At 37.9% G+C, this 15000-nt stretch overlaps 1 protein-coding gene and 1 long non-coding RNA gene across 2 annotated transcripts in view; one reads left to right on the top strand and one right to left on the bottom strand.

Moving 5' to 3' along the window:
• The window catches only part of LOC137992172 (uncharacterized), a 7815-nt gene extending 2788 nt beyond the window's left edge, over positions 1-5027 (bottom strand). The window contains exons 1-2 of the long non-coding RNA XR_011121652.1: positions 4970-5027; positions 3030-3129 (exon numbers count right to left, since the gene is read on the bottom strand). This is a non-coding gene — a long non-coding RNA (uncharacterized lncRNA). The remainder of the gene's footprint in view (positions 1-3029; positions 3130-4969) is intronic.
• Positions 5028-5207: 180 nt separating this feature from the next.
• Positions 5208-15000, top strand: part of LOC137992170 (ubiquitin carboxyl-terminal hydrolase 3-like) — a 15850-nt gene continuing 6057 nt past the window's right edge. Inside the window, exons 1-13 of the mRNA XM_068837315.1 lie at positions 5208-5417; positions 5526-5586; positions 5715-5798; positions 5905-5991; positions 9223-9283; positions 10244-10332; positions 10771-10884; positions 10995-11108; positions 11498-11639; positions 11850-11901; positions 12761-12838; positions 12936-13054; positions 13918-14037. Coding sequence (XP_068693416.1) covers positions 5324-5417; positions 5526-5586; positions 5715-5798; positions 5905-5991; positions 9223-9283; positions 10244-10332; positions 10771-10884; positions 10995-11108; positions 11498-11639; positions 11850-11901; positions 12761-12838; positions 12936-13054; positions 13918-14037 — 1215 coding nt within the window. The 5' untranslated portion in view covers positions 5208-5323. The remainder of the gene's footprint in view (positions 5418-5525; positions 5587-5714; positions 5799-5904; positions 5992-9222; positions 9284-10243; positions 10333-10770; positions 10885-10994; positions 11109-11497; positions 11640-11849; positions 11902-12760; positions 12839-12935; positions 13055-13917; positions 14038-15000) is intronic.

Here is a 15000-nt window from a genome sequence, read left to right as displayed (position 1 = left end):
TACGCTAATTAAATCCAACAAAGCTACCAGTCCTGGTGGTATTTCTCCAAACCTTTTGAAATTAGCCAGCCAAGTATTGAGTCCACATCTGACCAGCCTTTTTAGATGGAGCATGGACCATGAAATTGCATATGAAAGTTGGAAACTAGCATGGGTGTTCCTATTTTCCAAAAGGGACGACCACGCTGATCCAGGGAATTATCAACCGGTTCCTTTGTTCTCTGTTCCTAGTAACCTGCTCGAAACTGAAATCATTTTCCTTTTATTTATTTATTTTATTTAAAAAACTCGATCTGAGGCAGGTGGGCATACAATAGAATACTAGGTCTCCTGCTAGGTAAACCCACCACCTAACCATCCCCCTAAAAAGAATTGATACCCAATCGCTGGAACCCCAATAATAAAAGAAAAACCAAAAGAAAGAAGTATTCTGAAAAAAAGAAGGTTAACAGGAACAGACTAATTTGTAAGAATGAATGTCATCTTGATTGATTCAGAAAACTGAACATAGTCTATTATAGATAAAAGATTTTAACTTTTTCTTAAAAGGTACTATCTAAACCTCCAATCTTATAGCAGTAGATAATGCATTCCATAGATTAGTTATTCAGATGACGAAAGAGTTGCGGAAAAGAGAGGTATTAGCGGTTTTGTTATAGAGAAAAAGCCCACAAGAAGACGTTACTAAACAATGAAGCACCAAAACACCATCTATGACCCCACCATACATTAAACACTAACCAACAAAGGTTGGATTTGAGATTAAACATTGTTTTAGGCTTAATTAGGCCTAAAAAGATATTTGTTTTGCTGTTTCGTGGGTTAGTAATGCCTCCCACAAGATCCCCAACAGGAACATCCACTACAAAATTGAACAAGGTTATCTCGGTTAATGTCAATAAGTCCATACACTTCTAGAAAAATAGTAAATCAAGATATTCCAGCCAGTAGTTAATAGGTAGGAGGTTAAGGTTCAAAAGTCTGTCCTTGTATGAGAGTTCAGAGTTCTTGCAAATAAAATGTGTAGCTCTCCTTTGGATATTTTCTACTTCCAGCATCAATGTGGGAGATTGTGGTGCCCGAAGCTGTGAAGCGTAGCACAGGTTAGTCAGAGCACACAAGGGAGATATAAAGCAGCTTCAGGGAATTCTTCTTGAGGTCACCCGAGCAGTTCCTTTTTAGAAATCCAAGCATTCTATTAGATTTTCCAACCATTTGAGCAATGTGTGCATCCTGCAATATCGATATTGTGAATCAAGTGACAAGTAATAGTAACTTATTAACTCCAAATCAGTGGGCTTACAGAAAGCTCACTCCACTGAACTACTTATTGTTCGCCTTACAGAGAAATGGGGGAGGTTTGTTGATAGCGGCCTCACAGTTGCCGGTTGTGTTTGTAGACTTTAAGAAAGCTTTTGACAGTGTATTGCACTTCCACCTTTTAGAGAAATTGCATAGGCAGTTTGGCATCAATGGTCAACTCTACGCCTGGATGAAGAATTATCTGTTGGATCAAAAGCAGTTTACGGGGATAAATGGTAAAGAATCTTTCTTCAAAAATGCAAGTTAGGTGCAGAGTTCCACAGGGTTCAGTTTTAGGCCCTACTTTGTTTACATTGTTCACGAACTATTTACCTTCATCTATTACATCCGGAGATACGTTTATGTAGACGTAGCTAGTAATTTGCTAAATGTGTACTTGAAGAGCTTTTCACCTGGTGTACAAACAAACCCCTTTAACTCCTCCTCCTGGCAAATGCGAGGTAATGTTACTCTCCAAAGCTCGGCTTAGGGGTCCGCTGCCTGCCATTTATATCAGCGAATCCATTTATATCAGTGATCATAAAATACAAGGCTAAGAGCAGACTTCTGGATGTCAAAATTTGGCAAATAAATTGAGCCTCCTGAAGAAATCCAAGTTTCTACCAAGTCTTGCGTACAAGTCATTTTATCTGAAGGTTATCCAGCTATCCTTTATGTACACGTTGCCAGTGTGGGGAGTGTAAGTCAGACCAATTTTTTTTAAGACATTGGGAAGACATCATTGCTGTGCTGCCAGGATCATTTTTGGTTTTCCATTCAACATGCCAACAGTTGACGTTTTAGCTACAGTAAAGTGGAACACCTTAAATTAATGCATCAATGTAAACTTTCTATAATGAAGCTTTTACAAAGGTTTCTATGGTATGCTTCCACACGCTTTAGCTGAACAGTTGATAACCCACAGCAACAGATCTGTTTCAAGAATGAATGGGTTGATAGCTCCCAGTTTTGCATCCATTACTTTTAGAGGGGCTACTCTCTGGAACGCCATAGGTTATTCAAAATGTTCTATTTTAGATTGCATGGACATGAAATCCTTTTTGAAAAATGTCGTTAAATTAAATGTTATGCTTTTAACACTTTTAATTTCAACGTTTTGGCCCTGCATATTATCAATAATAGATCTGAGAATTTCATATATTTTTAATGGTCTTCTTAAATTTTTAAAATGCCTATTTTATTATGAATGATTTGATTTTATTCCCTCGATTGTAGTTTTAATAATTTTAGAATTTATCACTAATTTGTAATTTTGTACATGATCCCACAAGCCTTTAGCTTTGAATTTAATATCATGTATAAATAAATCATGTGTTGTATTATTGAGACTGCGTGTAGTGCGTTTCAATAATAATAATAATAATAATAATAATAATAATAATATTATTATTATTATTATTATTATTATTATTATTATCATCATCTTGTTTTCGCACATTGGATTTCCAATGGAACTTCAGTACTCCAGGAAGCTTGGTGACAACAAGTCTCCTCAAACTTCTAGGACCTTCCTAAGAATCCTTGCCATGTTCAGAATAACACTTTTCTGAAGCTCATCTATCTTGGTCTCTATACCAATATTATTATTATTATTATTATTATTATTATCAACCAGCAAGCAAATTCTTATCCACACCACAAATGAGAAGGTGAAGGAGCAAAAAACCAGCTCACAGGCTAATTTTTTTTTTTTTTTGCAAGGATACAAGTGCTGCAACATGAACACAAACCAAGAAACATACTCCATAGACGATAAGTGTGGGGTACTGCCCTTGTGATGAGGTCGCCATCTTAGGGCATGAGGGCCTGCAATATAAATAGCAACAGAGCCTTAGGGCGGCTTGTGTAAACAATAACTAAAATTAATCCTTGTCATCACTATAAACGTCGCAAGTGCGAGCACAAGCTGAAGCAACATATGCAGAAGCGAGAACTTGTCATTAATGATTGGCCTAAAGGTGCAAAGGACACAACAATCTTGCAGAAGCAAATATTTCCCCATTGCAGCACCTGCTACCCGAGAAAGAAAAAAATTAATGTTCCTGAATTTGTTTAAAAACCTTTTTCTTCCTCAGCAAATGTTTTCTCGTTTGCGCACCAAGGAAACCTTTGGGGAAACAAAGTTTTCACAACAATGTATCCTTGTTATGGAGGTATATCTGTGACAAAATTCAATACTGAAATAGAGTTATTGAAATCCTGAATGCCTCTATCCATATCTGAATGGCAACAAGCCAATTCTGCAAAGACCATCACGGAAATAGGCATAAGGCAAAGAGGCATGACGCAAATAGCCATAACGTAAAGAGGAATAATGCAAAGAGCCACAATGCAAAAATGCATAACGCAAATACTCATAATGCAAAAGGCATAACCCAAAATAGCCATAACGCAGAGACATAGTGCAAATGCCCTTTGAAGAATGGAGACTAGCTGTGTACTCCGTAAATAATTTCAGCTCTAAAAAAACTGTCAATCGATTGTTCTAGGGAAAGGACATATAATTGCTGTTGAACTACTTCTTCCAGTTTAGGTTATGCCTCTTTGCGTTATGCTTCATTGCGCTGTCCTTTTTGCGTTATGGCCATTTGTGTTGTCTTTGCGTGATGCCTTTTTGCGTGATGCCTATTTGCGTTATGCCTATTCCCCTTATGGTTATTTGCGTGATGCCTATTTGCGTCATGGCTGTTTAAGTTATGGCTATTTCCGTTATGCCTTTCTGCGCTATGCCTCTTTCCGTGATGGCCATTTGCAGAATCAGCTTGTTGCCATTCAGCTTTGGATTGATGCATTCATGATTTGGTTGATTTTATTTCAAATACTGATCATTGAATTTTGTCATAGATATACCTCCATACCTCATTGGGCGCTTAGAAACATGATCAAGACGCTGGTAAGCTGTGACTACCCTAAAAATAAGAGAGAGCTTAAGGACGGTGCCTACTATTTTTATTGTGCATACATTTCTGTGCATCTCCAGATACTCGGGTTTCCTATCGGTGATGCTTACTAATGCAGGGATATTTTTGCGTGGTTTAAAACTATGCAGAAAAGCTAGATCTTCGTAAGTACTCTTGATATCCAAAAAGAAAATTGGGGATAACCATGCATTCTTTAGAGATAATTAAGCTTCAATTTGAGAAAGAACGCCATACATTCCTTTGTATTTTAGAACTTTTTACAAATATTGTTCATGAATAATCTTTGAAAAATGCGTAGTTACCACCAATTTTCTTTTAGGATGTCAATGACACTTACTCAGATCTACCTTTCCTGCATAGTCATAAATCAGGGAAAAAATACCTTTGAATTAGTAGGCACTGTCCTTAAGCACGCGCGTTTTTGAGACGCGGACGGCAACCGGAAGAGAACATTTCGCGTGCCAGGACAGTGGTGTCTCCCAGAGTTTTATATTTATCATCTCTAATGGGGAAAAGGTACTTAGTAATGTAAATGTTAAAAGGGAAAACAGCTCACTTCCGGTTGCTGTCCGCGTCTCAAAACGCGCGTATCGATACGTACGTACATATATGAAACAAATTAGTCTTAAAGCTGCAGATTGTCAGTAGTTTTACGACGACAAGTAATACGAGTACCACAAAACGACAAATACAACAAAAACACTACAAAAATATTGTAGACAAACCTCCTCCTAGTGTCAATTTTTCGGCGTTAGGAACTTGACCACAGAAATAGAGCGGGAGACTGGAAACTTGATCATCTAAGTTACCTTATGATTGGCCCGTGAGCGTTTTTACAAAAAGTTACCGGTACCTACAGTCCGTTCTATGAGCTTTGTTGATTGGCTGAATTGAACGCCTGTCAGTGAAAGACTTTGTTGTGATTGGCTAATGAATTAGAAACCGTTCATCGTGGTGCTGAAGGTCTCATGGCGCATGACGAATGGCTTGCGTTAGCGCCTGGGAGAGGAGGGATCCTAAAAACTACTTTGACCAACTAGTTGTAATTTTGAAGTATTTTCTCCCGCATTTTGAGCTTTATGGAGTGCATACACGTGGGGCAAGCTGTGAAAGTCAGTTCCCAGCTTATTCAGAAGCTCCGCAAGGAAAAGTCGACGCAGTGGACATGTTCAAGTAAGATTCAAGTTGAAATGGACGATTCTAGTTTTTTGGTTTCAACATTGATTACCGGTGCTTCGTTTTTCGATCACCAGAAACCTGATTCATATATATCTTTCAAAGCTTGTAGATCAACCAAGAGTCCATGGATTTGTCTGCGTTGTGGAGCGATCAACTGTGGCAGGTACAAGGGCAAATTAGTATCATCGAATTCTGCGGGATGTGTTTAGCGAAGGAATGCCGCGTTGTTTTTCTCTTTTATAAGTTGTTCAGCCGTATTTTTTTAATCAGGTGATCGTTCTACATTGCCAGGTACGTGAATGGTCATGCCAAAGCACACCACGAAGATAATCACCAGCACTCGATCTGTCTGGATGCCAGTTTAACCGCATTTTGGTGAGAGCCTGTAGCTTCATATCATCCTTAGCGATGTCACCAATCGCTTCTTAACAACAACATGTGTTCGCTCATTTCTGATAACTTTTCTTTTACTTTTCTACAGCTACGCTTGTGACGAGTTTGTTATTAACGATACCAAGTCGGGAGACATACAGAGGGTTCGAGAGATCATGTTGGAACGAGAAAACAGGTGAGGCAAATCCAAAAATACTCAGAAATAAATATATCAGCCTAAACTTTTTTTTGTACTTAGTATTTCTTTCTATACGTGACAAATTTCGTTACGTATACTTTAAGATAAATAATTTTCTTCTAAACAAATGACCAGATATTTGTCCAAAACGTTGGCTTGTAATGTTTTTGTTTAATATTTCTACACATACAAAACAGAAATATTTCGTAATGCAATATTATTGTTTGTTTTGTTTTGTTCTGGGTGCCAGCCATTTTGTTTTAACCCCATGATCCTCTACGTGTCACATGTTAAGAATGATGGTTATCAGTGATTGTTCATTTTTCTGTTCTTTGTTAGTAAATATGTATCAGCTGTTTTGGGTGATTTGCATAAATCATGTCTCTCAGATTGCTTTTGAATTTTCACTTGGTATGAAGATTTCAAGCAAAATATTTAATTTTTGTTGGCATCAGCATAACAAGGAAAATGTTTTGAAATAATGGGTGATTTCCATAAAACCAAAAATCTAAAAAGAAATGGGCAAGGAATCAAAATATTGGAACAAAAATAAATTATTCTGGAAAACAATTTCGGAGATTTGGGGCATATGTCGTGAAGGGGTCCTAAAGTTCTGTAATTCCAGAACAGTCAGAAAATCACATCCCATTGGTTCAGTGGTTGTCACTGTTTACCCTCTTACGCTCAACTTGTTGATGTGATTAATTTCAAGCAGCTAACCAGACAATGCTTTCCCGAGAGTCTGCTTTTCTTTTGGTCTGCACCAAGAACGCGGACTCTGGCCACTTGCAAGGCAGGAAGTCCGCAAATCAGGGATTTAATTCCGGCTCATTCATGCACGCTCAGAAATTTGAAACAACGGTGGTGGTTGTCACTATGCCTGTGCATAAATTAGAAGTGGCCAGATTCCGTGTTCTTGGTGCTGACCAAAAGAAAAGTGGACTGTGGGGATGAGATTGAACTGGCCCTGCAAGGTGGCTATCAAGTGTTTATTGATTGTTATTGAAAATAATGATTTGTAAATAATAATAACATTTTGCTGCCCTAGATTGTAGGTTGGGGATAGGGGGTGTTTTAAACCAAGTTTGTGACTTGTTTGAGAGTTGTGAATAGAGCGGTTTTCAATTGAGTGTCGAAAGTAATTAGATGATTACTTTGGTTTATAATTACTTCACTCTGTGATTGGTTCAAAGTTCTCGCGCCATTTTTTCAACCAATCAGAAGTGAAACCAAAACCAATCGTGGCTCGCGCGTGCACATTTTCCCGCGCTTTGTGTCGGCTACGTGTAATTACTTCGAGTTTTGATTGGTTTGCTGGATTGTCTCGGTCCTTTTTGATTGGCCAAAGTAATTACTTTGGTTTTCGTTTTACGACACTCAATTGAAAATCGCTCTATGTAAATGTTTTTGTTAAACCTTCGGCAGTACAATACAGGGCAACAACTTTGTGGCTAAAATTTGCAAAATTGTAACTAAATTTTCATATCTTGTTGCAAAATTACGACTGAGTTTTTAAATAACAGTAATCGGGTCACCATTGGATGTCAATTTGCGTAGTTAATTATTGGTCCCATTTTTTTCGTGGCAGCAGTAAATCATTACTGATAAGCAATTGGAGAAACAGAGTAAAAATTGGGACTTCAGATTGATGCAATGTTTTGTTTTGGAATCTTCATCAGCTTGTCGGAATCATAACGCATGAAACATAAAAGGAAACATCTATTTTAAATCAAGTCGTGAACTGTTTACGCATTGATGTAAATTGTCGATCAAAGTAGAGGTTGTAATTGAAAATCTGAAAGCTTTTAGATGCAAAAGAAACCTCAAACCTCGTGAAAGATAAATATGACAAACACTAAAGCGAACGAATGGATCCTAAACAGGAAATTTTGACAACGTCAATGATAAACTGAGTGAAACTAAAAATTGTAGACTGCTGGCAGTCTCTTGGAGTTAGTCCAACCACCCACTTTGGTCATGCAAGCTATCTGGGGGGAGAATGGTGATCGAGCAAAAATATAGGAACTGCACGATCTTACGTATAACTGACGCATTCAGAATCTCCCATTGCAGTGACGAGCAGTGGGAAATTCGGATTGGTCTGTGGACATTGGACCACTGTCAGATTTTTTTGACAAGTTAATTACTTCTTGTCAGATTATGATGCCAATTTGTCTTCGATTTTCCTTAGGAAAAGAGAAGCATGATATTGCTTTTGCTATTGCAGTCTGTCGTCACTTTCACTAATTAGAATAACAGATTCTGAACACGTCAGTTACAGAAGATCTTGCAGTCCCTATAGCTTGGCTCAATCACTGTTCTCCCCTCAGCTCGCTTGCTTGACCAAAGTGGGCAATTCGACTAAATCAAAAGGGACTGCGAGCAGTTTATTTTATAGATTGTTGCAAAATCCATGTTATCTCTGTTTGTTATTAGTTAGTAATGTAGTGAAACAATACAAAATAAGCTGAGTTTTTGGGTGACTGTCGTTGTATTGCTAGCAATTAGGATGGAAAACAGGTAACAAAGAAAGCAAAATTTTAATCCCTATCCCATCTCAGACTTGCTATACAACACCTAATATTCAAGCAACTGATCAGTTTCCAGGAAAATGATACCCTAATGCAGGGCTCGAAATTGCGACCAATACGGTCGCATTTGCAACTTAATTTTTCCCTTTGCGACTAAAATATCTGGAGAAGTCGCAAATTTGCGACTTGTTGTCACCTTCGTTCTTTCAAAACAAAAGGGTTAGCAGTTGCCACTTTGCTGCTACTTTTGCTAAAATAAACAAATAAATAAATAAATGACAAAATTATTTTGTTTCTCGCTTTGAATTTTCTCTGAAGGTAGCGTAATTGTATAGTAATTTAGCTGCGATGTTACGTGCACAGCTCCATTCCTTCGATCATTCGCCATTTTTAGCAGTTTCTTTACACACAAGTACTGCGGGCTCATATTTTTCTGCTAAACCACTGACAACACAATGCAGCGTGGCGATTTTGCGACTAAAATTTGCGAAATTGCGACTAAATTTTCGTATCTTATCGCAAAATGCGACTGGATTTTTTCGTTAATTTCGAGCCCTGTAATGTAGACTAAAAATCTCTGATTTCTATACCATGCCCTATCCCAGACTAAATTTCGTGACATCAATACCCTTCCTGCATTCATCTATCCGTACCCTAATAAAATGTGCTGCCATGACACATTTTTTTAATTTACTAGGAAACGCCATTTACAGGATTCCAGTTCCCCAGAAAGACACAAGAAAACCTCTAAGGCAGATGTGAGTTTAAAGAAAAACAAATTTAACATATAATCAACACATGGGTTTTATTAGAAGCCGGGACCCGCATACTAGCACCCATCCACGCTGACTACAGTAGCTACCTTTGCTCAAAGCAGGTCTCAAGATCAAAAGCCAGACTACATATAGGGGTGCCCGCTTACTCTATCACAAGGTCCCTGTTAACCCTTTGACGCCCAAACCAGCCTAAACTGGCCAGACTTAGGACTTAACTGTAATGCCGGAGGATTTTACTCTAACACCAGACAATTTTACTCGTCAATGGGGAACCCCTGGAAGTCAATGGGTTAAAATTAATCTAAGCTAACATGCAAAAAATGAACAAAATTCACTGTCCGGAAGGAGAGATATAAACAAGTAAAGTTGCAAAATCAGGAAAAATGAGGGGGTTACAAGATTAGCATTTACCCATGCGTCACCCGCTCATTCAAGTGCACACGCGAGTGGAGCTAAAGGCCAACACAAACTGATTTAAGTGACCATTCATGAATATGAGATGTTTATTTATATTCATTTATATAGGAATTAGAAGAAAGGTGAGTGAAATTAGTGGTATTTGCTTATTTCTGGTGACCCATTTGAATCAGGAGCTGACGCGAGTAGCTTACAAGTTGGGTGTGTGGCTTGTGCGCGCACGCTTAGCTGAAAACCCTTTCAAGCTTCCTTAAGCTGTTCACTATGATAAGCTTGTCACTTGTTGCCAAGCAGCTATAGTTTATCATCCTCCCCATTTATGCGTCACACCCTTACAGTGCAACATCAATAATTGCATGGTGTTTACTATCATGATAATGTTTTTATCTCTTTGTAATCAATAAAAGTATATGGGAAAAGCACACCATGTCTAGCAGGTGCTTGATTGGTCAACCATAGCTTTATAATATTACTAGAACATTTGGAAAGCTAAGATTAAGCAACATTTGCTCTATTTGTGTTTAGCAAGAAAACCTTGGGCGGGTGAAGTATCTTCCTGGCCTTCGTAATCTTGGAAACACATGTTTTATGAATGCAGTTTTGCAGTCGTTGAGGTAAGGTACATGCAGTGCCATAAAGTAGGTCTACAAAGGAGTTTTCCAACAGTCATTGTCCACAACATTCACAGCCAGTAAGACCTGATAGAAAATCTCAGACATTTTGTAACAGTGGCCTTGGCAAAATGCATTCAGAGTGAAAATGGGACCCAGACTTACAACAAATCTCAATGTAACACAAAAACCCCAATTGGAGCTTGGCAAATGCAGCAAAAGACAGGGGTTTCTTAATGTTACAATAATATTGGCTTTCCCCTTTTATTGCGGATAAAGCAAGTCTCGAATGTTACTCTGGGCATCTTGGGTAGATTAAAGAAGTGTTTATTTTGAAGAAACTGTATGTTGAAATTTTTAACCATAATAGACCTTTTACCAACATAAAGAGCCGCTGTAGACCTTGTCCAGTAAGGACATTCTCTTCTTTTGTATTGACAGTAACATTCAGTCATTCAGTTGTTATTTCAAGGACCTTCCAGCATTTGAACTCCATACTGATAGTTCATGTGGAAAACAGCCTTACTTCACAAGAAGCAGGAAAACAGATGAAGGGTGAAAAAATAAATTTCCATTACATTATTATTTTCCACTGACATGTTGGTGTTTATGGTATGAGATTGTACCAACAGGACTAATTAATAGACTCAAACATTAACTTTCAGTTCTGTGGTGGAAGAGTTGCGCAAAGTTTTGTGTGCACTTTGGCACGGTGGAGGGGTCCCACACTCTCCCGATGCTCTCTTCTCTGTTGTGTGGAAAGTAGTTCCACGGTTCAGGTAGGTTGGTTCGGCTTTCAGAGTCCAGGCCCCAGATTTTCAAACAATGGATAGCGCTATCCAGCAAATAAACACTAGCGAAACCAATTGAGTTATCCAGTGGACAGTAATTTATCTGGCATATAGCGCTATCCATCATTTGAACAACTGGAGCCAGGTGGCTAATTAGCTAGTATTTAGGGTTCTTTATGTTCCCATTCAAATTCTGGTAAGAGTTTTCCTGATGATTTCACTGTCAGTGCTGACTTCAGAGATTTCAATCTTCCCAAATCGTATCATTTTTCTGGCATTGTTGGTTGCAGTATTGTTCCTGAAAAGAGATGTTATGATTACATTTTCTTGATTCATTATTTCATTGAATTCATTTTATTTATTATGTCATATTTCAGAGGCTACCAGCAGCAAGATGCACATGAATTTATGCACTATTTGTTGGACAGAGTACACACGGAACTTCTCTTGTCTCCAAAATGTTACGGAACAAGTGAGACCATTATAACAGGGATTTTTGGTGGACTTTTACATAGTGAGGTACAATAAGAAACAGTGAACACTCCTTTTCTCACTGCGCCACTCAGAAATCTGAACATGTGTTATGGACTGTTATTGTGTTCAGGAAAAAAAGACTGATTAGGTGATAGAATATTACATATTATTAGCTGGTTTTTTTTTTTAGGTTTGCTTGGTTAACCCGGTTTTTTATTGGTCACATTCCCTTAATGACTTTTCAATTTCTTTCAGGTGAAGTGTCTAGTCTGTGGAACTGAGTCCAAAAAGTATGATCCATTTTTAGGTGAGCTTGGTGTGCATAATGATGAAATTTCACAAAAGAGCTGACGACTCAGCAAATGTGGTGGATTTGGTGAAAGTCCACCAACCCTAACCTAAGCCAACAAAAGCAGTTGATTCACAGAAAATGGCAGATGCACCCAAACTTCGCCCAAGAGTCAACCACTCAGCCAATAATGGTAGAATTTCACCAAATTCTTTATTTTTGTCATTACTTGTATTTCTGGACATGGTGGTAAACAATTTCAGGATGATGACCTTAAAAAATTGTTTTTTCAATCTAAGTTATATAATGAGTATGTGTAACTTTTTGGGGAATTGTCTTCTTTTTGCTGGTTCTGGTAAATAATTGAAAAATATTAAAAAATTATGTCACCCTGACAAGGCCAAAAACAATATTTGGCAAGCTTATTCCCTTATTCTAAAAAGTGTACCTAAAATTGTTTATGAATTGTTTATGAAGTGCTCAACAAAGCGCAAAATGAAAAGTTTTTGTTTTGCTCTGAGAGTTTCAAGGTTTTCATTGTTTCAAACTTTCAGTGGTGTTATTGGCCATGAAGATTGTGAAGTGATCAGTGCATTTTAAGAATTTAAGTTGATTAGAACTAATCAAAAATCACCAGGGATCAGAGGCAGGGGTAAAGTGTCCGACGGTCATGCATGTAGTAACCAGGCAAAAATCCCTGGCTCCACCCTTGTCTGACAGATGTACCTTCTTCTCCTTGTAATTATCGACTTGATCTATGTTTTGTTTGATTATTGACTTGGTTACTTTTTTTTCCCAAATTACAATAAAAAATGTAGGACTAGAGTAAGAAGTCAGATGGTCTTCAATATCGTCTATACATTAATGTTTTCAACAGATTTGTCATTGGAGATTCCAGCTGAATTTCAATATAGAAAGTCAAAGTTGAAAGAATCACAAATGTGTCAGCTTCAAGGTATGTTTGTCCACATAATTCTTTTTTTTGTCAGAGTGTCTGGTTGTTTGCACAAATCACATGTCTGTTTTTTGATCTTTTTGTTTTCTTTTTGCAGATTGCTTGAATCATTTTGTTTCACTAGAGGAATTAGCAGATTCTGAGCTTTACATTTGTCCAAACTGTAAAAAGAGACAGAGATCTACAAAAAAATTCTGGCTCAGAAGATTACCAAATGTAAGGACAGAATAGTTTACCCTGATGTGTCTCATGTATGTTTCCTTAGCACCTCACCTGCAAAATTTTAAGGTTTAGTTCTAAGAATGCTGTCATTTTTTTTTTGCCAGTAAGGGTGAATCGAGTTGGGAAAGGGCTCACTCGTTAATGTGTTTAACATAAATTATTGCGATGTGCAAATGAAGCTTTTGTACAAAAGAGAAGTTTAAGAGTCTGAATAGAATGCTCAAACCTCTTACACTTCCCTTTTTTATCTACGAGCCAAGGTATTCTGTGTTTCAATTACTCTGTTCACATATGTATGGGCTGCTGCCGTTGTGCACAGGCCACACCCCAACTTTTGATCGCATTTTCTTAGGAGGAAAAATAGTGCTTTCTTAATATGATAACCTCCCACACAGATGCTCTTAGGGCTTTGTTACGTATTTTCCCCACCAACAACAGCTGAAATGAAAAATCACTTGCGTTTGTGGATTATGGACCAATCAGAGACTGTTTTCCTGTTTTGGGTAAACTCATGTTTGCCATCCGCAGCTCCAAAATGTCGTGTTCTTAACCTCCCTATTAAAATGATACATGACCTAATCTTTCAAAGTTACCCAAAGATTGCCTTGTAGTTTCAATTAACTTTAGCATGCATTCTTCTTTGTACTATTCGTACTACAAAGTGTTTTTAAAAAGTGCAGCCTTTGCACGTACTTGTACGAGTTATGTTTCCTTAATCTTACTTTCTTAAAATTTCAAAGGTTTGTAAGTAAAACTACAACTACTGGCTTCTCCAAATGAAGTCTCAAATATCCAACTCTTATTTCCAATGTCTTTTTGTGCAGACTGTAGTCTCATTGAACTTGTTCGTATTTAAGGTTTTGTGTTTGCATCTCAAGCGCTTCAAGTTTCAAGCTTTCCATCGAAGTAAAGTGGATACATATGTCCAATTTCCTGTGCGGGGACTGGATATGGGTCCCTACTGTATGCAAGATCAGGTAAAAAGGTTATTGTGAAAGCACTAACTCTTTGGCAAAGAATAATTCGCATGATTATTACAAGAATTGTTTAAGTGATCTTGGTATTACATTTGCCTTCCACTAGAATCGACATAATGGACTTCAAAATTTCCTGATAACGTAGCTTGAGGAATAATAATGTTGAGAAAACACTTGCACGCATCTTGAAAGAAACATGCGTTACTCAAAAATAATTTGTCTTACCTTTATGCACTATTCAATTGAAACCACGCCCTTCCCCACCCCCGGGACGTAGTAGGGGAATATCGGGGACATGGCCGTGGTATTATGCTTTTGTACCTATGCATTTCTCCGCGGGTACGAGGACAGTAACCGTTTGTTAGAATTAGCAGGGATTTTTTGCCGGGTTGAAATTGCTAGCCTTGACAGAGTGCGACTGGATCCAAGCATTAAAAAACGTTCCAGACGTTGCACCAATACAAATTGTTGAGTGCCTGTGATATTATTATATTTTAATATTTCAGTGGCCATCTCGATTTAGAAAGAAAATTGGTTTGAGAAGTCAGTACCTAATAACCATGTGATGTTTGGCCAATAAGTATTTAGAAATGCACGAATTCGGCTAAGGCGAGGTCATTTGTCACCTGACCTTAACTGGGTAAAACAACAAAGGATTTGTTTGGGTAACATTTCTTTCCGTTCCCTCCTGTCTGCTGTCTGCTTTCCCTGATTCTGCGCACTGCAAAGGTATACACAATTTTATTACAACAAGTTGCAAAATTAGTAGAGACACTTCACCTTCTTGGGGCGTTATTAATTTAACTATTGTCTCCCACACTGCAGCCCTCTCCCCCTTATCAATGTTGCTATTCGAGAAGAGTAGGGAATGAAGTTCCTGGTTTTGTGGCTGGTCCTCTGTTAGTATATTGGTGGGTGGGTATACATGTAGCAGGTCCACATCAGCTTAATAGCTGCCAAAAT

The sequence above is a fragment of the Montipora foliosa genome, chromosome 2 (assembly GCF_036669935.1).
Source record: "Montipora foliosa isolate CH-2021 chromosome 2, ASM3666993v2, whole genome shotgun sequence".
NCBI lineage: Eukaryota > Metazoa > Cnidaria > Anthozoa > Scleractinia > Acroporidae > Montipora > Montipora foliosa.
The sequence above is the reverse complement of the archived record's forward strand: the minus strand, read 5'-3'. Positions and strand labels throughout refer to the sequence as shown.